This window comes from Lasioglossum baleicum, chromosome 11, assembly GCF_051020765.1.
Source record: "Lasioglossum baleicum chromosome 11, iyLasBale1, whole genome shotgun sequence".
Classification (NCBI taxonomy): Eukaryota; Metazoa; Arthropoda; class Insecta; order Hymenoptera; family Halictidae; genus Lasioglossum; species Lasioglossum baleicum.
In genome coordinates this window covers 10,967,162-10,994,692 of record NC_134939.1, presented here as the reverse complement: position 1 = coordinate 10,994,692, position 27,531 = coordinate 10,967,162, and the positions used below count along the sequence as shown (strand labels likewise).

Genomic DNA, 27,531 nt, shown 5'->3' with positions numbered 1-27,531 from the left:
GCCAAAGAAATCAAATAAATTTTATGCATTTTATTACTAAAGGTAGATATATACAATATACATATACGTATATATGTATATGTATATGTATATAGGCTGAAAAGTTGAATTACGAAATTTCATAATTTCTGACAGGAGTTTCGGTTCTATCAGCATGTTCTACAGTTTATGTATGTCTGTAAAACCTAAATATAATGCTTCTGTTGTTCCCGCTCGTTTAATAAGCTTTGTATTTGTTGATCGTTGTAAAGAAGAGAGTAAATACAGATTTTGAAGAATAGCGTGAAAGGTGGACAATCACGGTATTAAAAAATTGAATAAAATGAATGGTTCCTTCGTTTGTGATATGTATTATGCCATACATATACTGATACAAAACGTAAACTTTGTAATGACATTTATTCATTTCAAGCAATCATTCGTCTTACGTGTTGATACAATGAATAAAAGTATCAATGTGAAATAGTGTATTTAGAGTTTGTATTCAATTTTAATTTGGTTTATTCACTCGAAACGCGAAAGAACCTCACCATTTTATTTTAAACAAATGTCAACACCATTGTCATAATTGGAGTTGATATCGTATATACTTTTGTGGACAAATTTGCGGTGTAATATACGTATTTTCCATTGAAACGTAATCGATTATATATTGTGTTTAAATACAACATTGAACGTATTGAATTATTACGATTCAGTAGAGGTTATATAAGAAGAGAGTTGATATTTTAGTTTACATTTCGATAAAAAGGTATAGAAATTCATACGTTCCGTTACGTCATATATGCATATTCTTGGCGCAATTAAATGTTAAATTAATTCGAGTGTCCTCGAATTATGTTCAGTAGGATAATTATTGACTTGTTAAAAACTCGGAAAATATAAAAAATAAGTATATTATTTGATTTTAATTGTTACATTATTTTTTTGAGCATTCAGTTGTAAGGATGATAGAAAGCACTGCTCTCAGTGAAAGCGACGAAGGAGAAATAAAATCAGATTTTGAAGATAACTTTCAAGATGAACTATGCAATTTTCCTCACGTTCTCAAATTTATTAAAAGAATGCGCGATCATATCAAAAAACAGAATAAGAAAATCAATAAATTAAGGAACAAACTAAATGAACAGGTAAAACTTGATCTCCCCGTCAGTCCTTCATATCGTATTTGTTTAAATGTCAAATATTTACTTACACACTTATTGTAGAGGAATCAGAAGTTATTAGAGAAAAAAATATTAGTTGACTATGGGACTCAAACGAATCCTTTGGAGTGTGAGAAAGAATCGAATCTCTTGGAAAATTGCAATAGTAATACTGATAAAACACCAGTTAGTATAGCAGATGAGATTAAAGAGGCAGCTGAATCAGCTTTATTACAAACTGGTTTTGTTTATGAGGAAACTTCAGGTTTATATTACGATTATAATAGTGGATACTACTACGATGCAGTAAATATTTATTATAATATACCACAGTACATATTTTGTAAGAATCTTTAAATCTTCTACCATATAAAAAATGTGTTACAGAAACAAGGATTATACTATGACGGCAATACAGGAACATATTATTACTATAACGAAGCGAATGGAACTTATCAATTTCATAGTCAAGCTCAAGTATCTACGAGTGATGCAACTTCACAAGTTCAAAGCAAGAAGGAGCAGAAAGCTAGAAAGGCGAATAAGGTTCAGATTTATTCTATTAATGTCTATGCCTTGTTAAAGGAAGATGGATCGTAGAAAAACATTTTTGTTTTCAGGTTTCAGATGACATACATGAGTTAATAAATGGCCTTTCAAACATATCAATTGAAAAATACAGGCGTCAAGCACTAGGTAATTATCCTATGCCTTTAATATGCACACATGTCTCTCTTGTAGGATGAGGGGAAAAAACGCAAACTTGCAGAAAGGGAAGAACATTTGGAAGATAAAGAACTTGAGGAGGGTGAATGTTCAAGCAACGATAACGACAGCAATTCTAATGATATTACTCCGGAATTATGTACTAGTAGTGACAGTGAACGCGAGGAAGATCAAGGTTTATTTTTAATTTCTTTTCAATAACATTTTAACTTTTTTGACATTGTTTTTGCATTTGTTATCCGTTTCGCTATTGTAAAAAGCTGAGTAAAAGTTCAAAAATCTTCTGTTGACAACGTAAACATAAGTATTTAAATGTAATTCATTTAGCATGCATTAATGTAAATTCTTTGTTTCAGATTTAGCTAAGATATATCCACCATGCATGAGAATCATCGTGAAAGAAACCAATCTGCCAAAATTAAAAGTTGGAAGCCTCTTCGTCGTCGCATACACCGGTGGTTCGATTGGTCGTGAAGGCGATCATTCAGTAGTTATACCAGACATAAACGTTAGCAAAGTACGTACTCATTAAAGGTGTGCGGGAACCCGATGGTTGAGTCAAGAATTCCGATATTTCTGGGTTCTTGCACATTTTTAGTAATTATGAATAGATAATTGCTGAACAGGCTCCATATAAATGAGTTTTTTATTACAGCACCATGCTCGATTAATGTACGATGAAAGTAAAAAAGTCTACCAAATTATAGACTCCGGTTCGAGGAATGGTACGTTGTTGAACGGTAAAAGACTGTCCGTAGCCAAACAAGAATCAGACTTTCACGAAGTGACGCACGGTTCAATTATACAAGTTGGCAGTACCAAATTGTTATGTCATATTCATAATGGCAATGAAACTTGTGGTCACTGCGAGCCAGGACTCGTTCAACAATGTAGTAGCGCGGAAGAGAATAAAACGTCCAAGAAAACGCTTCATAAACAGGAATTGAGGCGATTGAAGCACAAATTTGGCGTGGAAAAAGACAACGTTGCGACCGCGAGTCAATTAGCGTCGGGGTATCAAGACAGGGCACAGAGCAGAAGACAGTGCATCGGTTCATTAGATCATCGTGCAAAAACACAGCAAAGTTCGATGGATACGTAAGTTACATTATTATATTTCTGTACAATTTAGAATTTTTTTACTGACACAAGATGAGGTACTTTTATCACATTTTCATTTTTCGTTTTCTATTTTTATTTTACTTGGACCATTTTATTTTCCAGACTTGCATTCGAAGTAATTTTACGAGTTTCGTTTAATTTTGCTTCTAGATCTATAGCTAAAGACAACAGAGGGTTCAAGCTATTATTAAAGATGGGCTGGACCGAGGGTCAATCACTGGGAAAAGAAGGAGATGGTCGCACCGAACCGGTAAGTACTCGACTGATTTCTCATTTTACTGTCTCTACGAGAACATTCTTACCGTGGTATATCGGCCATTAATTTCTGAAAAATAATAATTGATATTTTTGATATATTGTGAAAAGTATAACTGCTAAGAGAAACTAAGTCTAACAGTAAAAAAAGTATTTCTTCGGTCTTTGGGAATATTCTTATCCCATTTGGATCTCTTTTACCAACATTGCTTCTCGCAATGTATACATAACTAAATCCATGTACAATCGTCGTCAACGAGTAAACTGTAAGGTGGTGAAGTATAAAGAGACTACAATCTCCATCCACGACATCGGCTCAACGACGAGCGTTCAAGGTACCGGCGGAGGTGTTCTCGTCTGGGGGACAAAAGCGACGACCCAATTGGCAATCTTAGTCACGATCCGTCTATCAGACTATACATTCTCGTGGGTGTCGGGCGTGTGCTATCGTTGGTGATCAGGCTGACGTCAATCGCGTGCGATTGCGTATACGGGACAACACACACCGGTAGCGTTTCGCGTATCACCGCGCCGGGGTTTCGGTGGCATTCGTCGTCGCGTCGGTGCGCACGTGTGTCCAATGCAAAAGGTGTGCAGAAACGAGTCGGCTTTGTCGGCCATTCATTAGCCGGACGGTCGGTGCGGTCGCGCGGCGCAGCAATTCACAATCCAGACTGGTTGTTCGCCTTTTTCGCGCCGCGCTAAAAACTCCGGGTCTCTCTCATCCCCTGGCTGCTGGTACATACACGCGGGTTTTCTCCACCCACGCGCCACCCTCATCCGACTGACCCGTCGGATTCACACGTGCACGACACACGTACACTGCCAAAAAGCTAGACAGCCACTGCTGTTGCTGGTAGCTTGCTGCTTACTCGTCCGGCCGCATCACATTTCGACGGCGACGAAACGAGCGCCGACGGCACGAGTAGAGCATTCGTATGATAACGAGCGTAACTCTGCGAGACATGAAACGGAATAGTAGAGGGGATCCCGTCGACGACGGGGGTCAACGGGGGTGGGACGAAACGAAAACGGGAGTAACGGGATAGAGAGAGAGAGGGAGAGAGAGCCCCGGCGAGCGACACAGCCCCGGGAAGGGGACAGGAGAGAGGTGCCCCGGGGTAATGAATGCAAATGTATTGAAATCCAAATCATTATTTTGTCTAGACGCATCGTATGCTCTATTGCACGCCTCGCCCCGGCTTAAGGACGGGCCACAGGAGTCGCGCGGACGGATTAAGGGTCACGGGGAAAGGGGATCGTTGTTTTTCCTCGTCTCTGTGTACTTTCCAGCGCTCCTGCTAATTTGCTCCTACCTTTATCCCTATGATGTCCGACGTTTCACCTTTTTTTCCTCTCTTCTTCTTCCGCCGCTTCTTCTCCTTTTTCACTCGCGGACGAATTTGTCTGCCACCCCCGTAGACGCGACGCTTGTCTTCTACCCTCTCGCCACTCTGTTCCGCCGTTCCGTCGAACCCGTTTTTCATGGTGTTTCCGTGGACAAGAATTAATGAACTGAGATTTTCGCGAGGGTGTCGTTGGGATGAATCTTATCAATAGTTTCAGTTTGTTGTAGTATATGTTTGGTGTATCTTCAACAGAAATTCATGAATCTTCAAAAATTTATTGTTGTTGTAACGTTTTCCTTAACCATTATAAATTGTATTCTTGTAGTCTTCTTATTGTGTATAAGGGAGGTTACTTCAATCTTTAAAAATTCCAAAGCAGATGTAACGATAAAAATGTTTTGACCAGAAAATCCGCGTCGCTTCCCGAGCGAGCTAATACATTGGCTCGGTTTTATTGGTAGCGCTTCACCGAGTCCAGGCCAAGTGAAATTTATTATAATTCGATGTCGGGCGAGTTGTTCCTCCACGAATGCTATCGGTCCGAGCCTCGTCCTCCTTCGCAGTCGTTTTACATCGCAGCCGGCAATCAGAATTTTATATCGGCCCTTTGTTTTTACGCGACGCAAGCTTTTTGTTGAACGCGTCGCCTACATCGTAAAGTGGAAATATACTCGCGGGACGGTGAAAAGCCGAAGGAGGACGAAAAGGGACATTCCTGTAGACACGGAAAGAGAGAGAGAGAGAGAGAGAGAGAGAGCGAGAGAGAGAAGATGAGGGCGAGAAGGAGAGAGTCCACGTTCAATTCGAGAGTCCGTAAACCAGACATTGTAAAGCTCTCGAATGGCGATTGCCAGTAAACCGCGAGGACCCGATAAAGTATAAAATTGTCGCGAGTACTGCGAAAGTGCCGTTAGCAGGTGTAGGTGGTACGTGTCCTATCTGACCGAATGAAATCTCGGGCAGGTTCATTTATTTGAGTGCTCCGTCGTCGTAAGGTGAGCGGTTTTTTATTATCGTCCTGTCAGGGGACAAGATTTATCGCCTAATAATAAGCGTTTCCCGATTGAATCGTAAGTTTCGCTCGCGGAAGCTTGAAAGATTAATTAGCTCCTAGCAATCTGCTTGACGTATGGACGCCCGCTAAATTCACGGTAGCATTTCGCAACCACTGATCGAGGAAATCGAATAATTTTGTGGTCTGTCACAGCTGAAACACTTTAAAATTGCTCTACTGTAAAATTAACGAGATTTATATAATATGATTGATTTCTACGTATGGAAAGCAGTTCCGCAGTGCTGTTGCTCTGAATAATTTCTATTGCATTAGGTACGCTATACAGAGAAAATACAGTAATTTGTAACGAAGATATTCTTGGTGATTTCTTTTAGTTTGAACAATGTTATCTAGTTTGACGACCGGATGGGTCATTCACAGTTTATTTTCCTTATCACTTATGAGTAGCTAGGTTGCAATTCACCGGGAGCTGTAAAGTTCCCCCTCGTCGCAATCAATGCGTCGGTTGCAGAGCGGTTCCTTGTAAGGCACTCTTAAAATGCATCCGGAAACTGCAACAATTTCGTTTTATGGACTTTCTCGTCTACCGGCGACTGCTGCGGACCATTTCACGGATACAGCTCGCGAACATCCACCGTAGTGCCTTTTACGATTTACGTTCATTTCCATATTGCATCTGCTTGCCCTTTACACCGCCACGGGGAAAAACTTGACTGATTAATGACATAATAAATAATCCAACGCGGACCCCCCTCGACGGAATGAGGATTCGTGGTGCTTCCATAAAATCACCAGTTGGAACGGGGCTCTCTACGATCGCGCTTTGAAAAGTAGAAACACCTTACGCACGACGATAAATTAAAACTTCTGAAAGGAAAGTCTGCTGTACCGTTCGAAGCTTTCTTTCAATTTAGAGATTGACGATATTTACTTTCGGAACGTCCTGAATAGAATTTTGTGAAACGAGTTTCATGGGAGACATTCTAGAAAAGTGCTGATCAAGTTCGTGCTGTTTTAATTAATAGAGATGAACGAGAGAGAAATACAGAGTGCAGTGCATAACTTTTTAATGTTCAAGTAAATTAATGAAATTCAAAGGAGTTACAAAATAAGAATCCCGGCTAATCTCGACCTGTACAGTGTCTGCCGCGTTAAAAACAGTCTTTCAACTCTGCAGAAATTTTATCGGTGCTGATTCGGCAGTGAACGTATGAAAATTTCCATTTTATCGCTCCTCCGCAGACGTTTATGCAAATGCAGGTATTTATGGACTTGTTTACATATCAACTGCACTCGAACGGAAGTTTGTTTGATGCACTAAAAGTTCCTCAACACATTGATACCCCCGTAAAAGATTAAATTTCATTACATGGTTCCATATACCAGTTTCAAGTTACATAAAACCCCTGGTCTACTGTTGCAAATTGTAGAGGATCAGAGAACCTTACACTTTTCAAACACAACAATTTCTCTAAAATTGCTTCAACCAAATCGAGTTCTTTTTTATGTTGAGATGTTTTAGCCAAAACATTTCCAAGAAAATTGCATTCGGTCGGAATCGCGACGAAAATAGTAAATATAATCACGGTTTATAACTTGATTATCTGTGTCTTTAAATGAAAAGTGTCGGAATACGTTTTGCAGATATGCATACGGTAATTTTTTTCATGTACATTCTTTTTTATTGCGGCGTGTAGCTGATCATGACCTTGAAATGACCTTGATCTCTAAAAATTGAAATGATGTATTCACAGATCTGATCCAACACATTTCTAACAGACTGTAGACTTGTACAATCTTCAGTCCAATCGTCACGAGTCCAAAGCACCCTAGCCATCGAGTTGGTTCCACAACCATGGTCTCTCCGCTACCCACACCAAGCAGTCTAGAAGACGGGGGCTGAGTGTTTTGATTCCCGCCACGTCCGATAGCGTACGAAAAAAGGTCGGAGTCGCACAAAAGTGAATCGTAGGTCTTGACTCGCGGTTCTCCGGGATCTGTTGTTGCCCGCCAAAACCTGTTGCTGGCGTCCTCCTCTCCTCTCTTTTCCTTCTATTCATCCATCGGTCCCTTTTCCTTTCGGCGAAAGCAAAAATAGTGACAAAGCAAGAAAAGAGTCTGAAGCGGGGTGGGGGAAGGGCAACAGGCTCGGGGACGAGAACAGAAACAGAAAGGTCGGAATCGGAAAAAGAAAAGAAGGGGGAGAGAGAACGAAGCAGCGAGGAACGAGTGGCAGCGGGGGCGGGAGAGAGGGTTCTCCGAGCGGAAGTTGTGTGTACGAAGTCTCGTACGTGTGTAGTTTGTGCCGCAGGTGGTACGATGGAACGCAAGGTCGTTTCGATATTATGTAATGCAGAGAGGCAAAAGCGTGCAAGGATACAGGCAAGGATCAGCTCTCGACCTCCCTCGGTTGCCCCGGAGGGGCCCCATTGTCTTTGGAATTCGGGGCAACGTTGGGTAGAGATCCTCATCAAAAACCGAGAAAAAAGAGGGCCCGGGCCCCGGGAATGCCGAGGATACGTTACTTGTTCGTCTTACCCGGGATTTTCTTGACTCGCCGCGGCCGCTTAACGTTGTTTATCCTTGGGCCCTCGATTAACCCTCATAAGAGCCTGTTAGCGGGTTGCGCTGGTGTTCGTTACTAGATATTTAAAGCGTGCGCGATCTAAGGGGGACAACGTGTCTCATGGATCGCGAGAGCGCCGATTCAGTGACCAAACACTGGATTTATATTCCTTCATAATAATAACAGGATTGAATTTATTCAGAGATAATAAAAATAGACGTTGCACCGATTGTTCAAGTGCAAATTCTAGCATTATCAAAAAAGGAAGGCGACATACAGGAATTTGTAGAAAATACACTCTGTCGACGCGGACCTCGCTAGAGTCCGCATCGAACGATTTCCCACTCGAAACAATCGAAACTCGGTTCACCGGGACGACGTTCCTTATCCGCGAGTGCGGGCAATAAAGTCGAAGCTCCAGTAAAAGTTTTGCGAGATTGCCGATCCCCGGGTCTCTGTGTACTGTACACTGTACACCACCAGGTTTCGCTCGAGGGGGGAACGTCTACGATCTGCGAATCGTTTCCACACTGGTTCGTACGTTATCGTCGCTTGTCTATCGTGTTTCCACATCGGGGACGCCCATCGGTGGAAATATTCGTCCACGTGTGTCCGAGAGAGGAGAAAAAGATAGAGAGGGAGAGGGAGCCTCGGCGGTCGTTGTTGGTTGACTTGGTGTGCTGTCGTCGCGTCGGTCACGGTCGAACGGCACAAAGTTATGCGAAAAAATTTGCAATCTTTATCTACGATCTTCGTTCATCGCTATGCCGGTTTATGCAGATACGCGCGGACCGATTCTCGCCGGTTCTGATCCGGGGGCCGCCAGCCTCCAATGGGGCACACACGGAGCTCTCATCCCTCCTTGAGGGCCCCCGGTGAACGATACGCTGAAGATTATCGAGACACCCTGCGAAATTACCGGAATGGGGCTTTCGTATTTTTCTTTGCAATTAGGCGACTCGGTGCTGTCGTTTCCAGTTGTAAGCCACTGAATGAGTATAAACGATCATCCAAGTGTAATGTTCCATGTGTCAGCAATCTATAATGTTTGTCTGGGTCTATTTTGACCCAGGACATCTAGACTGCGAATTTTATGCATTTATGACAAAAATGAAAACAAAAATGTTGGAAAGTCACTCCCGTATTTCATAGCGAATGCAGACAATTTTTATTTTCCATAAAGACCCAAGCAATACGTTCCAGGACGTTTTATAATTTCGTCTGGCGGTGTATCTTCGAGGATGCTTCTTCAGGCATGCTGCTGGAAATTCTCGTTCACGCATTCGAATACTTCCATTACGCCAGCTAATAACCGCGGACGTAGGCGCCGATGTGCAGATAAGCCTCGAAGAGAGCGAGAGAGAGAGAGAGAGAGAACCCTCCATGCGATTATAAGTCACAATCGTGCGCAATTAATACATCAGCCGCGGATAGATTAAAAGTATAAGCCACGGCCCGGCCGTAATGTTATTATCCGGTAATGGCAAAGATCACCGGCGATAAATGGCGATCGTGTTCCCCGGTAATGTAATCGTTCCGAGCCGTTTTTCTCTTGCACCCTGGCCAACCCCCCACCCCCCCTCTCTCTCTCTCTCCTCCTCCTTGCCACCCCTCGGTTATTACTAGATTATTATGCCGTTATTACTCCTCTCTCGAGAGGCCGGGGTCCGAGATACGATGGACGTTGTGCTAGATCAACGTCCGAGTATTTATATTGAGATAACGATGATGTATTTATGGGGAACCTTCGAGACATGACCACGCAGCCTCACCGCCCATAAGCAGCTGGATTTGTGCACCATTATCTACTTTCTATCGTAATTATACTGCGGATGTTTGATATTTAATGGTGTCCGAGACATTTTATTTTTTGTTAAGCACTGGCATGATTGGCCACGATTTTTGACTCCATAAGGATCTCCCTTGCTCGATCCGTCATCAAAAATGTTGTTTTACATTTTCTTACGGATTAATGTCTTGAACATTTATTCTGAAAGCAGCGCGATCGTGAAACAGTTGGTTGATCGTTGCTGAAACATTTAGGGAACCAATCCATTAAATAATTTAAAGCTTACTCGTTTAAATCTTGTCGTTTGCTTTATTTGTTAATTGTTTAGGATCTAAATGTGAGTTCAATGTGATAATAACCAGTGTTGAATGCTGTGTGGGTTTTAAAATGAGCCCAAAACTGACTGAATATACATATTAAAGAGTATATGTACTACGTTGTATTCTAAAATATTTGATGTCAGTCACAATTAGCTCTTGAAATTTTGCAGAAATATTAATATCCTGTCCGGAGGTTTCGCGAACGTCGACGGTTCCACCTCTGCGCAAAGGGTTAATGAAGTTCCAGGTGTAAAAGACCAAGGGTCGATGGGCGTTCATCTTCGTTGAATTTCAATGGGATAATTACGGCACTGAATTTTGATATAAACTTCGAAAAAAACGTATTTTTCAAGTGTCAGGCCTTACGGGAATCCTTCAGATCGCCGATAACTTCCCCGGTACGAGAGACGCCGTGCGTTAATTGAAAAAAGCTGCTCTAAGAGTCACGTTGAAAAAGTGTGATCGATTATTGGCGGAGATAAAGGATGTTTGAAATGTTATTTTGTAGCCGGTGGTTCCCGCGGAGGATCACGGGAAGAACGGATCGAGCGAGAACCCGGTGTCGATCGCTTACCGTGATTTATACGTCAATGCCGCGTCCACCCCATGAAATTATGAAAATTATGGGACAAAATTTTTAACGCGGTCCTCGTACTTTAATTCGACACGCTTGCATACGTAATGCTCCCGCGCGCAACCACCACCACCACCACCACTTTGAAAACGGGGGGCTCTCTCGGATAATTGCGTCTTTTCAGGTGCAGCTCCCGTGTGTGCCTCGCGCGCGATTCTTTGTAACGTAAACTGGTTTTGTTTATTTCGGATCGTTAACATTAAATATGGCAGCGCGCCGGTCGGGCCGTTTCTTTTATGCGCGATTTAAATAAATTTAAATCGGAAGGCAATATTTTACGATCGTTACGGCCGCCGCAGTATTTGTATATAAGGGGTTATTACAAGTTAATTTAAAAAGGAATTACATGTGAAAGTTCCCCGGAGAGATGCGATTTATCTCTGTCTGATTTAATTCCAGTCGGAAAATTACCGGTCTCTATCGTGCGCCGCTATTTGTCACAAGCCAATCTGTGTAATTTTTCAACCGCGCCGCCACCGCCTCCCTCAAGCATATTCCGATTCTTTTGCAACAAATGCCGTTTTGCCATTATCCCGCGTCACTCCCTCGGATCGCGTGTGTATTTTCAGACGCGTTTCGTTTCGCTAATATTCGCGGCGCGCTTATTATCGCTCCGTTTAGCGTTAGTCCGCTGAGAAAATTGACATTTTGCCGGTGATATCTAGATCACAGGCTTTCTGACAGCCCGATAGACCAATCGCGAAAACGGGTAATAAGTGGATTGCTCGATAGACCGCAAATCTTTATGCAAATATTCATTCTTGCTCACTTATTGAGAGATTGTAACCGACCACAATTTAGTATCGATACTGGAAATTTTCTACCGAGTTTACAAGAAAAATCCAATTTTTATCGTGTCGTAGAATATCCAGCAACTGTGTAAAACTTGCTCGGAGAGATACAGTGACGTGAAAGATTTCATTTGATTCCGTCCCGTTGGAATGTTCCTTAGCCCGGCGGCCAATAAAACTGAACGAGCGAACAAGAAAAGAAATGAATCAGCAGAGTTCGGCATCTTCGGGATCGAACCGGGATTTTTGTGATCTCATTACCGCAGACAGATCTAACCCGTAGCCAGATTCCATTCGGACAGAAAGCATTCTTGGTATGCGGGCCTACATACGCGTGAACACGCTGCGAAGGCGAGCGTACGGGTTTTTAATCTGTACACTCATTGCGTGCTGGCTTATGCGCGCATGAAGCAATGACATCATCGAAATCAATCTTCCGTTAAACGATCGTTGATCAAGAGGAACGTGTTCGCGAGGTCAGGCGAGAATTTCTACGCGTCGCATGCTTGGTAACGGTCGCTATTATCGAAAATCGGTCGGCGTCTGAATGGCGTGAATGACGCGAATTTGATGAATCTTGTTCGCGTAATTTTCCAAACAATTTGATCAGCGTTTAAACCAAGACGGCTCTTGCTACACCCGGCCAGCCAGCTTCCGAAATAATCAATTTCCCGGGGCCCGGCAAATTATCCCAGGAATCAATCGTACTGGGTCCACGTGCCCGTCGGTGGGCCCGTGCTCTGACTGGAGTATGCGAACCGGGGGGCTGCCGGTCGCCCCCAAATTAAATCCCGCCTCCGACGTCCGTCAGTCGGTCGTTCAAATTTCCAAAGTCACTGACGAGGCATTCTTTAATCTGGCCGTGGCAGCGAGTCCTTCCGCTGCTCGTTCCACGCTCCAGCTCTCTCACAATACGGGCTAATTCTCCTCGCAGTGTACACGCCCGGCTGTTTCATCAACGGTGTTCAGCGTGGGCGTGTGTATAGATCAGAACAAGTGAGAGGGAAGGCGAGAAACAAAATCGAACGAACCAAGACAGAGATAGGGAAAGAGAGAGAGAGAGAGAGAAAGACAGCAAGAAAACGACAGAGAGCTCTCTTTCTCGTTGTTTTGTAATGCGACGAGAGAATGCCAGGAAGGAGCTGGACGGAGTGAATGGAGAACGCATAGGATTTATGGTAGCCTAACGGATTAGCAGAGAACGGACCGGGAAAGAGAGACAGGGCTACGCGCCGAGGGAAAAAGAGGAGGAAGAAGCCGAGGACGGCGGAAGGCGAAAGAGAAACGAAGAGAGAGAAAGAGAGAGGGGGGGCAGGAAAAAGGGAAAAGAGAGAAGTTGTAGCGGTGCGTTTCGTAAGGGGCGCGGGAGGCAACAGGTGGGAACCTACTGTCACAAATAAATCCAACACAAACGTCCCTGCCGTCTAGACGCCGATCCGCTGACTAACCATGGGTACCAGATTACCGTGCATGCTTACTTTCTCTCTTCCTCCCTCCTGTCTTTTTCGCTTCGTCTCTGTATTCCTCTCTCCTTCTCCCTCGCCTTTATTTATTCTTTTCCCCGTGTAGGCGTTTGAGAGAGAGTCGGGGGATGATGGTGGATGAACGAGCGTACGCGGAATAACGATGGTAGGGAGGAAGAGGAAGAGGAACACGGGGTAGGAGAGGAGGAGGAGGCCACTGTGAGAAAGATAAGAAAGACGACAAAGTGGAGAAGGATAAAATGTGAGAAAGAGAGAGACGGAATGGCGACGTCCACACTACGGCATCAGAGACTGTGCAGGCGTTGTTACACACGCTTTCGAGCGTAAACGCACTCGCATGCACCGCGCGCCGTTGCAGATAGGTGCACCGCTTGGCATGCGGGTGCAACGTCGGACCGGCCAGCCGTTGTTGCACGCCGTTACAGATTGCCTGTTTACTCGACAAACCGTTTTTTCGCAGCCCCCTAACCACCCCCGACCATCCGGATACCCGCATGTTCCGCCGCGCCGGATAGCCAACCGAGGCTCGCGAATCCGCGCAAATAAACCGGCGTTTTATTGGCTTTCGTTTACGGCCGTCAGTTCTTTGTCGCTCTTTATCAGCCCACCACCCTTCGACACCTGCTACATACGTGCTCTCTCTCTCTCTCTCGCTCTCTTTTCTTCTTCTTCTCTCTTTCGCCAGTACCCTAAGCGACGCTTGATCGTTAACACCGTCTAGCGGTCAACCAACACGTTTCTTGTGGCTGCTGCTTTCTGGCAGCATGATCGTTGCTGTGCTGTGCAGCCGGGATTCCGATCGTCGCGATTTACTACTCTGTCTTTCTGTAAATCTGTTATATTGTCTCCTTTATTCCTTGTTTTCATTGCGCAAATCGCAGAGTTGTTGCCAGCCTGCTGATAGCAGTAGCTACATTGATTACGGCGCAATTTTTTTCATTGCAATTTTACTTGTCTCTCGTTACCTCTTCGCAATGGTTCATTATTGGAAAAGTCATCAAAAAGGTTGAGTTCTAGGTACGCTGTTTTGTCGAACCCTATCTTGTTGGTGCAAGCCCATCCATCGAGGAGCCCGTTAATAGGCTGGTCCCGCAGGCATGGTAATTAACTTCTCCCGATTCCTCCGAATTTAAGTCCCGACACCGGCGGCAATGCTAAAACTGGTCTGCGCGTTTTACATAATGCCTAGTTAGACCGCGCCACGGTGCACCTTGTACGCGGAAACTCATATCCGGGGTTTAATGGGCCCGCGTCTGATCCGGATGAGCGAAAATCCGGATGAACCGTGGATCCCCGGCTCGCTAATTCGAGTCGCCGCTAAATACCATTTAAACGTGCCGTTTCCCTCGATCGGCGGGAGTCAATTCCCCGCGTAATGCGGAAAGGAAACAGACTCGGCGAATTAATCCTGCAGACGCGACACGTCTAAAAGTTCATTTGACATGAGTGCGACATTTCTCTGGTTAAAACGATTCCAAGCGCGATACAATTTGACGATGTGCAATTCTGATATCGTCGGTTCGGATAGCATACAAAAATAGTTAGAATCAAAAAACTTCTTGCCATTAAATTAATATTGTCTGATTAATATTATCTAATTCTGTGCTCCTCCAAGTGTAGCGGGAATAAAATTTTCCAGAAAGAATCGTGCACATCTGTGTTGCACACAATATCGAAGTGTTGAACATTCAACTAACGAACTATGATTACTTTAGCAATAAAGGATTTCCATAGTTTGGCGAAATGCAGGCACAGTGTTCCGTCGCCGCTCCGCCTGAACCTCGCTCTGAAAACGTCGGTCGGTATGCAGCTAATTGGACTGAAGATCGGGCCGTTTAATCGTTTAATCAATTATCTCATCAAAGGAGCCAAAGGAGGCTCCGGCTCACGGTGCAGCTAACGTCGACGATGTTCTTTCTGCGGTTCTCGTTGCACCCGTCCCCGTTCCACGCGGATCGCATCGGGCGCGGGCGGTTCGGTCTCGTCGATACGAGTCAGAGCCGGCTGGTGCTGGTTGTAATTAATAGATCTCTCGTTGTACATATTTGTATGCCGGGTCTGGCCGATTGTTCGGACAATGTATGCTGTGCCGGCGTATAACGCACACCTCGTCTAGACCGATCGACCGCTCTCCTGGCTCTGAATTCCTAGCCCCGAATAACGTTACCGACACCGCCGACACATACGCACTGCCTATACAGGGTGTTCGACTGCCATGTGCCAATAAATCGACGTGCGCCGCGAAATGTCGCGGCAAGGCTCGTTCATCTTGCGAAGAGACCACCGCTTCGGACTCTATCGTCGCGAAAACCAGCACGATTCGATCTTGGGAAGAACTAGGTTTTTGGCTGTAGCCGCGAAGAGTAGCGAACATTGAAAGGAATTGCCATTGAGGTCTCAGACGCATCAGCAAGAATGAGAACTTCGTCTTCATCACGAGAAAATGACACCAGTTTGCACTGCTTCATCCTTCAATTCGTAGAATTACACGAGCAATCTCAAACAAGAAAAGATATCAATATTAGATAGTGTTTTGTACAAATAATTAAATTATTTGTTTGCAACATCGAAAATCAAATAAATGGACCTGATATGATCACATTCGTCCTCAAAGGGTTGATCTCTAGCGAATCGAAGTCACAGGCAAGACAGCATCACAGGCACCCTCGGTTCCTGTTCCTTTTCAGGATTTCGCTCAATCACCCCTTAAAACGTTGACCACACGTAGCGGAACACCCTGTATACGGGCCGGTGTCTGCCTGTGTGTACACACCGTTGGACAGACTGTTAAACCGACGACGTGGTTATGCGCGCACGTGTGCGGCCCTCCTGTGTGCACAGCATTATGCGCTCGCGTCCGGTTCCTCCTCGCTGAGCTCCGGTTAATTTCGTTCCGTCTCTACGTGTCTCCCTGGGGTATCGCAGTATGGCGGAACCCGCTTCTGGGACTCGAGCGCAGCCGACGCCGACGTCTATTATTCGTTTTTTACATCGGCATTTCTCGCTAATCTACGCCGCGTTACTTTTTTGCCTGGCCGGTGTGCTGTCTCTCTCTCTCCTCTCTTTTTCTGTCTCTGTTGGCTGTCGCAGCGTCATCGGCCGTGTTCGGCCGGCTCGCGGTTTTATAGGGATACTTTTTCCTACGTCGCTCCACCAACTATTCGTTCTGAGTTTTCGTTTTTCGCGGCTAGTCGCTGAGGGGGTATTCTGGTTTTTGAGGCCGTTTCTACATGAATTTTTCGGAACTTTTTCCTGGGAAACTATTGAATCTTTCCCCTAGGCAGCACGCACACGTATTTATTAGTATTCGAAATACATGTGTGAATTTTTATACAATATTAGAGTTCAATAGTTCCGCTCATCCGGATTAGTTCAATTAGTTCGATATCAGGCAAAAAGAACAGTTCTCGCGGTGTACCTGCAACATAGTTCGGAAAAACGACAGACACTTTACGCAAAGAAATGATCGAAGAAACTACCTGGCATTGAGAACATGATTCACATTCTGGTTTGCCACGTAAAGATGACTCAGTGCTACGTTTCCAGTGAGAAGAGGAGTCGTTTTTGTCTTTTGAATACCGTGTAGCGTAAAGTGTACTACACGAGACACGTTAATCACTTTTCCAACGAACAAGTCTGCGCATCAACGGAAACGGCGGCGGCGGCGGCTACATTGCACGTTGCAGACACCGACGTCTTTCATACTACAGCTTAGTGAGAGTTAACCATCGGACATTAACTATGTTGATGGAACATTTTTCATGCAACATCCTCTGCTTGGGCTAGCGTAGTCTTAAGGTGAAGTTACACAAGTCAAATTGAGTATCAGAATCAAATCAGTCTGCTTGATAGTTAGGAAGATGCATCCATTCCACCAGAATATCCCCGGATCACCATCACCATCAAACATTCCCAACAGTGCTAAACCCATTTTCTGCATAAATCTCATTCCATTCGCGTTTCAGGCTCCGAATCGGTCCTCTTCGGACGCGTCTCCAGCCAGCACCTTTGATTCCTCGTGGTTAACCTTGCCTGGTCCCTGGAGCAGGTCCTCTTCAACTACTTCATCGGTCAATTCCAGGCGAGTTCAATGCGTACGCCGATTCATGAGCGCGTCGGCGTAGAGACGGACGGTCAGACACAGGTCTTACGTGTAGCATTCGGGCTACTTGTACATGCACGCTTTGGTGGCTTTGTGGAGAGCAGACACAAGCACGCACACATATACACAGACAGAGAGAGAGAGGATGAGGAGGAGAGGCCCGCCGCACGTCCTGACCGCGCGCGAGCATGGTTGCGCGATAATCCTGTGATGGATGTCCCTAGGTAGTCGGTAAGCCCTGCCAGCCAGACTGCCTCGGTACTGTCGGTGTGTTTACCCAGACGGAAGCCGTCTGGCGACGATAGGAGAACCGACGTATCACGTGTGGTGCGTGCCGGCGATACGTCGGTTCTACTTCGACTACCACTAGGATATGCACCTCCGACGAGACGGGGTTTCACTGGCATGTATCTAGCCAGGAATAATCGCACCGGCAGGAGAGCCGTCCGCGCCAACGGGGGCTCTCGTCGAGACTCTTTTCAAATTTTCAAACTGATTGATCGCGATTCCAAAGATCCTCGGCTACGGATCACTACGCCGCGCCGCGTCGCGCCGAGAGCATCGTTAATCCTCCCAACGCTGCGCTCTGCTCTCGGAGAGCACGCTAACGAAAAGGATGCCCGGTCGAATGAGATCAACCCTTAACGCTAGAATTACCCCGCACCGAAACTGACCGGCCTAGGCTCCTGCTGGTTAATGCCGCAACCAGCTGGAAAGAATCTTTGCTTAGGTGAACTCTTCCGTGGGTACCCTCTGTTTCGGTGTAGACGATCTTGTGAATGAGTACGTACTCGGAAGCCTGGTGAACTTGTGTTATTACAACTGAATAACATCACTGACGAGAGAAATAAATTCCTACTTCGTTCCTATGTCTTGCAATTAATACACGATATTTATTTACTGTATTAAAGTCATTTAATCAAGTCTCGAATCCCACAATTAACCCCTGACGTTTTTCTTTACAGTCTCAATGATTAAAACGTCTTTATCCCGAAAAATGTCGTAGAGTAGAAAAGAAAATTTACGAAACGAATCAAATTTTATTTCTTGGACTTTCTTAAAATCTTCATCACGAGTCTGACTCGTTAAAATACGGCAAGGGGCTAAGAAAATCGATTTCGTTTAGAAGCGTCAATTTCAACCACCTAAAGTTCTGCAGAGTATAAGGCACATCGAGGCTAACAAAAGAGTTGAGAAAAGCAAAAGGGTAGGACGTACGACAGAAAAGGTAACATGCAATCATGTTGCAGAGACGTCGCGTCGAGTTTGGTCAGGACGCGCGGCATTTCTGTGCCCTGTCTCCATAAAGCCGCCAAAGCGTGCATGTGCAGGCGGCCGAATGCTGCATGCAAGTCTACGTCCGCCTATTTGTCTATACATATGCTTGTCTAGGACGGATGCACATTGCATGCGAATGCATTCTGCGAAGGAGACACGTGAATGACCAACGCGGACTGACAACGATCTGTAACCTCGTTCCATGAATACGTCGCTTAATGATAATTGTTGCTTTGCTCGTGGTGTAGTTAATGAACCGTGGCTAACGCCATTCTACTTCCTACACGCACCAAAACCAAAATGATTCAACACACTGAGAGTTATTCGTGCTTCCAAAATCTGCAATCTTTCATTTCGCAGAATATCTACAATCATTATTTTCCTGATATACACGTGGAGTCTAGGATTTTGTTTAGTTGTTAACGTTATTCTGATCTTCGTTGTGCTATAGTTTAATTAAGAATTTATTAATTGAAAGAGTAAGGGATATTGTATTAACTTTTGGACTGTGAATTTTCGCCACGATGTGGCTGGGCAAATATTTAAGTGTGTACACCAAGAGGAAGGCAGTCTCACAGTTTATCTAGTTTAGTCTAGCAAGTCCAGAGTCTATAGACGACCAAACACTAATTTATTCTGCGCAAACATGCCGCGGCTCAGCGAACAACAGATTGCCAGCTCTCCTCCGATAGTTGCGCGAAAACTTTCATCCAAGGGCGGAGGAGATTCATGGGTGTTTCTAGCGTTTCATTTCGGTCCTGGTCCGAGTATTTGCTGGGGAAAACATTGACCGAGAGTAATTGGCCCACATTTTCCAAGTGCCAGCCAGTGCCCTCGTGGCTTCGAGTAATTTCGTTCCACGTATTGCCATCGATCTCCATTCAAATCCACCTAATACACGAATTCATTTGTTCTGGCTTTCGAATACGACATTTACGTGGATCAATTTTAATAATAAACCAACTGTGAAGCTATTTAAAATATAATATAAATATATTGTTAAGTTATAGTTTTTTTTAATAAATAAGTTAAGTTATAGTCTTTTATAAAAAGTATAAGGAAACAGACCAAATTTATGCGTCAGTACTAAATGTTCGGTTTATATGAAAAATGGGACATTTAGCCCGACTCTACTCTACTATCGTCGAGTCGATTTATATGATTTTTCAAGATCGAGACTTCAGCCTCGGCCTCCGTGAGATTTCGACCGGGAAAGGAGACATCTCGGCACGAAATCGAGCTCTCCCGGCGTGCGGTGCACGTGCACCTTTGAACTTTCGGTATGTCCGATAGAGGAAGGAAATTCCTGGGTCGAGGAGCCCAGACACCGCAGTCGGTCGGTCGATGCCAGTCGCCAGCATCCAGATAAAACGGTGCCGGTGGTACAATAACATATTGAGAATTCGCGGGTTCGCCGGCGACGACGGTGGTAGGGTGCCAGACGGTCTGTGCCAGTTCGAAAGTTTGTCCCGGTTTGCCCGTCTGGCATGCCGGGAAGCGACGCGGACGCACGTGCACCGCACCTTGACAGGTTGAATATGGGCTCCGGTGCGCGGAGACAGCATATTGGGTTCGAAACTTTGCTCGTTTACAACCGAGCCACTATGTCTGCTACCGTCGCGTCGCGTCGACCATCTCTCCCACCCCCGACGACACCGCAGCACGCCCCTACCTGCGAAATAAATGTCGCGACTTCCCTCGCCTAACACGATTCACGCTTTTCCTGAACCCGGAACGTCATATCCCTCTTCCACCATTTTTCGACGCGGGTAGCACCGCGACCCCACGATCACACTCATCGCCAATGTACTTCTGTGTGGTCGACGTTACATGATGTTACAGATGTTAGAATATAATTTCTTCTTTCTTTTTAATATCTTCTAGCTATCTTCAAATTCTAGGATGTCAGTCCATGAGAACACTTCGCATTTAATAATCTGACCTTCTGTAATCAATCTTTTGAATATTCCTTCGTTGTGGGATGTCCAAATGATGAAGAGTTGCAAAAGTGGAGACTCTACGTTTCAAAATGAGCGAGAATCATTGCCGTATGACGTTTCGTTATGGAGATATCGAGCGTTCCTTTAATATTGCACACCAGTTAACACGTACCTAAAACCAGATTTTGCATTAAAAAATGAAAGCTCGTTAAGCACGCCATAGAGAGATGGTAAATTCAGCGCAGAGTCTTAAAATAGATAAGATATTGCCAATAATGTATTCATTAGAAAACTGCCTACAGTCTACAAATGTAGTAATCAACTCCCTAATACGTTGCCCACTCGATGGTAATTTACCGCTAATTAATGAAGGCTAAGTTGTACAAGATTCAAATGCTCGTCGCGGGTGACACGAAGGAAATTCAAAAACTGACACGCGAAGTGATAATATTCGCGAGAGCAAAAAGATCGGAAGAGGAAAAATAGGTACGAGGTCGTAGACACCGCAGACGCGGCGACCAGTTTGCATCGTCTAATTGGTAATCACGGTACATTGCCTCCGCTTGCCCGTGTCATTCATCCAGCCAGCCAGCTTGGCCTATTTGCCTATTTTCCACCCTTTTAGTTCCCGTCTTGGCACCGCGTGTTATAAATGTATTAAATTGCAAATAAATGGCCGATCGGCTCCTTCGCGTTCACGTGTTACCGTTTAGAGTCTGATGCATCGATCAACGTAACATTCACTTATGCGTTTTATCCGTCGTGTGTTACCGGATCATTTACGCTTTCCTTCAAACTATTTCCAGCTCTATTTTATCATTCTGATTCACCTTACTTCCAACTTTCATTAAGGATCTCATGCTCGTAGAATTTCTGTTTTTTATCAGCAAAAAATTGAGTTGTATGACTTTTAACGACAGTATCTGAAATTTGCACCGCATAAAAAATGTTGAAAAGAACGAAAAAAAAATAGTAATCCGATGGTACATCCTCTCTTTAAACAGCAAACAATTTTTTGTGCATTGCAGTTTTACCCTTGCGGTAATAAAAAATGGAGGCAATGCCATCTCTACACGGAAAACGAAATTACTTTCCGAACGATCTAATATTAATTATTCAAACTCTTTGAGAGCAAGTGCCATTAAATTTGTGATGTTAGACACATGTACAGTACATATTCGAAGATAACAGGAACTGTACTGTCTAAGAAAATTATTTATCCCCTCCATCGCAGGGCTTACCTCGCGAGGCGCCAGCTTGAGGTACCTCCGTACACTTAGCAGCACTGCAGACAGCATTATCCACCCTCATTATTTATGTATATTGTTAAAAAATATATTTTTCCGTACTATGGCTCCAATTTTTGTCACCTCTCCCACAAGGGAAGGACCCCGAGTGTTCGACCTCGATTTTGATAATTTTTTGTGAAATGATGGTATATGGATCCGTAATTATATGTATATGCAAAATATTAGGTGCAGTTACTCAATAGTTTTAAAGATATAAACAATTAAAGTTTCATACCTTGTTGACATAGTGTAAGCAGGTTGCGTGAGTCACAGGTATGAAACTTTAATTGTTTATATCTTTAAAACTATTGAGTAACTACACCTAATATTTTGCATACATAATTAGGAATCCATATACCATCATCTCACAAGAAATTATCAAAATCGAATTGGGATCCTTCCCTTGTCAGTGGTCTCTCAGGAAACTATTTTTGTTTTAGGAGACCCTGTTCGCAGGTGGTTAATAATCACTCCCTTATTATAGAGATCGCGAGATATTTGTGATATTTTGAAATGCCGAACGGTGAAAGTAATTTCATAATTAACCGCAGCTCTGTCTGCGCTTCGCATTTTGAAGCTGCTTTCGTTCAGACGCCGCTTTATGAATATCTGCTCGCGTCGTATATAAGAAAGTAGCTTCGATCGTGCCCCAGACACTGTTAATCCATTTTTAATAAGTAATCCGGGTATCGTCTCGACCATCTGTCCAACGCGAACAGCTGTGATATGTTTAGCACTGAATGGTCGACGGACTGGCGTCTCTTTAACAGATGAGATCGATTCGATCCGTGTTTGTAAACGTTAATTAATTTAATTAATATAATAATAATTTAATAATTTAATTGTTCTTAAATATATGATAAGGCTTCTATTTATTGCTAAACCTACAATAACGAAAGTGTACTTACCAACATAGTAAACAAATTTCCTTGCGCGAAACTTTAGTTCATGAACAGCGAAGCGGAAAAATTACATGTTGCTTTATCGCCGACCCGTTTGGATTATTTAAATTTTCAGAAAATACTCTACTATTCCAATGTAATAACGTCTAATCACCGAGACAAAAAACAAATTTTCCACGTCGAAAAAGTGACTGAGAAACTCGTTGCACGAGAAGGCTCGCGGTAATTCAGTCGCTGAAAAGTTCGAGGCCCCATTGATTGGCCGTTGATCCGATGTAATACGGCCGCCTATCTAATTAACACGTTAATTAACATATCGCACGCAGTCGGGTGACATAATGTACTGGCCGCAGATTGAAGGAGCTAATCGCGTTGACTATTAAATAAAGCCAATTCCGCGGACGTGTCCCGACAACCTTTCTCTTTTCCAGCGGCGGGCGTGCGTGTAACGTGCGAAAACTGTCGGCCTCGTTATCATATCACAAATTAGAAATTCTGCGGACAGGACAGTTCACGTGCAGCAACCTGGTAATTCCATTCGAGACAACTAGTTTCATCGTTCCGTCGGGTAGATTAATCGTTTCGCTGACATAAATCGGGTAAAATGTATTCGCAAGGTCCGAGGGGAGTCCGAGCCGAAAAAAAAGAAAGCAGACGACGAGCGAGCGCCAGTTATAATATGTATTTATGTATATGTATATACACATATATACGTATATATATACAATATGTAAGTGGTCTAGACAGGCCAGATGGATGCATCATCGCCATCATGAGCGAGAAAGCGAAACACGAGTCGAGCCGTTTTATTCCTGAACGTCTCGCGAGCTCGTCAATCGAGTAATGAGCGCTCATTTTACGCGCACGATAACGCGTCTGTCGCTCGATCATGATACGTTCTCGTCTTTCTTCCTCGGCTGTTCCCTCTGCCTCAGTTTCGTGGATTCTTCTTCATTGTTTCTTCTTCTTCTTCTCAGTCGACTGACAGCCTGGAGAACGCTGCCAAAGACGCTGTCACCAGCCGCTCAACAGCGAGAACGTTCTGTATAGAGTCTCATCGTTCGGCTCTTTGCGGACAACCAGAGATAATCGTTCTCAAATATTATCAAGTTAACTTTTGATACACACATCTTCTGCTTAATCGAACTTCTTAACAATCATTGTCGAAACTGTCAATATTTTGTGTAAATTAAGAGTTTCGTCCGGGTTAGGTGTCTTGTGTTTCCTCCTTGTCTTCAACATCTGAACTGAAGGTTTCAAAATTTTAGAGCTACAATTATTTTTATTTCTGTAGATATATATTCTGATTAAAATTGCTAAAAGTTAGAATATATGTATTCTTGTCATTTAAATGAAATCCTGTGATTTGATAATTGATTTCGACGTGAACTGTAGGTTTGCAAAGAGCGTTTTACTGGAGCGTTAGAAAGAAATTCGCCAGCGACCCAGTATTTATCAGAAGCACGTTAATTATCGCGTTTCATCATTTCTTACCTGGCTGTTTCCTTAATGCGATATTTCAGCGGCCGCGATGAATCCAACCTAGGCGAAAGTAAGAACACTTGGCTGAATTAAGGCCTGAAAACTATCCGCGGTGTTGCATTCTGCGGCCACTTACAAAATTTCAAAGGAGGTTCTCTCAAGCCATAGAAAAACCGAGCAAAGGAAAGGCATAAAGCGCATCTCAAGATCCTCCGGGGGTGCTTGGCGCTCTATAACCCAAGAGATATTTCTTAACTTTCGACAGCTAATATTAGACACGGAAGAAATTGTAACTTCACCGACGTGTATCCTCCACAGACCATCATTTAATAAACTTACAAGATTAACGAACGTCCTAGAAAATGTTGGATATTGAAATAAGGGTTAGAAATATATTTCTTACTTGTCCGAAAAGCTTCTATCGTTTTCAATGAATAAACTCTGAGTAGATTTTGAAGAAAGGATTTATATTCCGGGAAAACCTAATACATAGAAGAGTCTGGAAAGTCTTCAGCAGTAATTCTACAACAGTAAAAATGGTAAAAATGGATAAGAATTTCGCTGGGACGCGGGTAAGAGATTGATATTTGATTAAATTGTGTCCGGAATCGGATTAAATTGTAGCGTCTACGAAATCAGAAGCCTCGCAAATTCCCGTTCCAATTTTGCCTCTTATTTTCATTTCTGGCCGCGGCACTCGAGGTAAAAAGTCTTTTTCCCCCGGGGGAATTCTATCTCTAGCTAGACATCGGTGCTTGTTTTCGTGTTTCTCGCCGGGGCGCACGGCAATCCTTTCTTCTTGTTTCCTTTTTTATGCTCTTCCCATTCTTTCGTTTTCGTCTTTTTCCCTTTCAACCAAGTAAGTCAAGTGTCGGCGACGGTAGATAGGGCCTCATTTACAAGCCAGACGGGGTAGGCCACTTGGCCCAAATACGTGAAAGGGTATTCTGCCCAGTGGATGCGACTCAAAACTTAAAATAACCCCTCTCTCGATAAGAACGCCAGCCCGCCGTCACGTTTTTCGCTTTCCTGACCGAACCCCACACCGACCCGCTCCTGGAATATACAGGGTACACCCGTATCAATGATACAACTGTGGATTTCCACATGAGAAATTCAGTCAAAAATATAGAATAAATTTGGCGAAAATCGAGTTCGACAATTCGACGAGCACTCCCGCTATCGAATAGGAATCGACGCGTCTGTGCATGACCTACCGATTCCACTTCCTGTGAACTCTATGACAACGGTGACCACCTTATTTCCCGGTTGGACTATTGACACTGAGACATCGTTTCGCCGGCGATAGCGCGAATCGAGCGCCGGGCAAACAATACAATTGGCCGGACGGCTGATCATTCGCTTAAACAGGATCGACCTCTGTAACTCCAGCCAGGATAGTGGCTTTCTGGGCAACTCGTTCGACGTCTTCTTTCGTCGAGACTTCTCTCTGCAAACTAAAATGTTGCGCGATTTCTTTCAGACAAATAATGGTAAAGTCGGAGGACAATTCACGGTAGTCCATCATGAAAGAATACTTTTATTAAAACGATTGAGACATTAATATTGAATTTATCGGTTTACTTATGATCATAGCAAGAATTGTATAAAGAATGTTGGTTCGAAACTTTCGTTTAGGAACTCTCGGAAATTGCTGTATTACAGCGTTGGAAATAGTATCATCGGCGGCGAAAAGGAAAGCTGCGTTATCGAAAATATTTTTGTTAGCAGCGAAGTGGTGATAGTGTTTTCCTTCCGCGTGCATGTATACACGGTAGCATCAAAGAGATGCCAAGGATGGTTTCGATGCTTTGAACTTACTTTTAAATACTTTCGACTCGTTCGCTTTATGCAGCTGCCTTTATAAGTGCACTCGATCGATAATGTGTGCTGTCTGTGCAGAAATATAAGTTGGCATTTCACACACCGTGATGTTTACGAAATATCTACCACAGAAATTACTACAAAAATTTACGTACTGTTACATATACGTACGAGTAAAATGAAAATTGTTTTGATACAGTAATGATCATGTCTGACGAAGAAAATAATAGCGCCGCTTTTTGGTTTCTGTTGCAGGTACCGATAACAAACAATCCCAGCAAAACCGGATTCGGTGCAACCAGCGAATTTCCGAAAATCGAGTTGGATTCAACGACGGAAAAGAAGCAGGCGTTATGGCGGAAGACCCAACGGCGTTACAAAGAGATTACCGAGCAGACAGACTAACAATTGCATTAATAATTGCATCGTCCACGCTCGTCACGTCGACCGCAGAGACAATTGCATTTTTCCTCTGTATGCAATGGAGCGAATCTCGTTGCCACGGAACGCTTATTTTACCTTCGCTAATATAACACACGTTTCTGATTAACAATTCGATTGATATAGTTATTTATGTGTTCGAGGAGAACTCGTTCAACTTAGTACAAAGTAATGTTAGAGTCAATGTAACGATGGAAACTTTCAGGAATTCAGTGCACGGACTTTATATGTATACATCTAAGTCAATGTATGCAGGCATTTTTACAATAAACGACTTGTTTGACGTGGGTGGAAACGGATCGTGAAAGACTTCATACTTGGCTGCCCGACGCTTGTTTGTGTTGAATGATAATTCATCATTTTTTTTGGACTACCGTGTAACGCGGTCAAAAAATTGTTTTAAAAAGCTGCATGTATTTTCTGTGGCAGTAGGTGTATTTGTCAACACCTTTTGTACATTCATTATTATCTACTACCACATGAAGTGCATACACACAGTCTTTTTATACGGTTGTTTGGTGGCGTTATGTGGAAGTGTACTGTATTTAATCACTACCGTTTTTTATTTATTTTGCTGTGTGCTATCGATTGTCAGTTGCATCTCTTTTACAGAACATTATCGACGGTGGTAGAAGAGAAGCAATCGTAGTGCTTGGTCATCAACTCATCAGTCACCACGAGTATAATGGTGCAACTGTACCGATCATTGGATCCATAAAGACAAGGCTGCGAATTTATTTGTGCAACTAACACTTTGGTTGCTCAATGTTTTACTTAGAAAATGAACGATGCAGAGGTCCGGGGCTGGATAAACGTCTTTGCTCGCCGATTTGAGAGAAGAACGTGGTAAAATGAGGAACGGAGTGTCGTTCGGACCCGTCAGGCAGCTTCAGTGTCAATAAAGTCGCGGAATATCGAGTCGATCGCGAATATCATAGCGATTAGAACCGAGCCCGGGAAAATGCGTTCGCATAAACCGTCCGCGGGTGTCGTTACGCTCGAGAGGCGGCTGGGAATCGCGACAAACGCCGCGGCCACGCGGCACCGTAAAAATAATGAAGATCGAGCCACGCTGGA

The 27,531-nt window shown here is 43.9% G+C and overlaps 1 protein-coding gene across 8 annotated transcripts; it reads left to right on the top strand.

Annotated features, from left to right (window-relative positions):
• Positions 1-136: 136 nt before the first annotated feature.
• LOC143213260 (angiogenic factor with G patch and FHA domains 1) lies at positions 137-26,753 on the top strand. Of its 8 annotated transcripts, none has more exons than XM_076432942.1 (9): positions 137-289; positions 940-1,130; positions 1,209-1,451; positions 1,533-1,691; positions 1,887-2,046; positions 2,228-2,388; positions 2,527-2,969; positions 3,144-3,243; positions 26,269-26,753. In XM_076432942.1, the coding sequence occupies exons 2-9, from the start codon at positions 948-950 to the stop codon at positions 26,416-26,418; spliced, it is 1,599 nt and encodes a 532-aa protein (XP_076289057.1). In that variant the 5' UTR covers positions 137-289; positions 940-947; the 3' UTR covers positions 26,419-26,753. The 8 variants fall into 8 exon arrangements, with proteins under 8 accessions (XP_076289057.1, XP_076289058.1, XP_076289056.1 ...); XM_076432943.1 differs by having other exon boundaries at positions 156-302; positions 933-1,130; XM_076432941.1 differs by having other exon boundaries at positions 157-302.
• The last annotated feature ends 778 nt before the right edge of the window (positions 26,754-27,531 follow it).

Excerpts from the sequence above, each read along its gene's own strand:
- LOC143213260 (XM_076432942.1), top strand. The coding sequence starts at position 948 with ATGATAGAAAGCACTGCTCTCAGTGAAAGCGACGAAGGAGAAATAAAA. Across the intron at positions 1,131-1,208 it reads GGAACAAACTAAATGAACAG|AGGAATCAGAAGTTATTAGA; the intron begins GTAAAACTTGAT and ends CACTTATTGTAG. Across the intron at positions 1,452-1,532 it reads GTGGATACTACTACGATGCA|AAACAAGGATTATACTATGA; the intron begins GTAAATATTTAT and ends AATGTGTTACAG.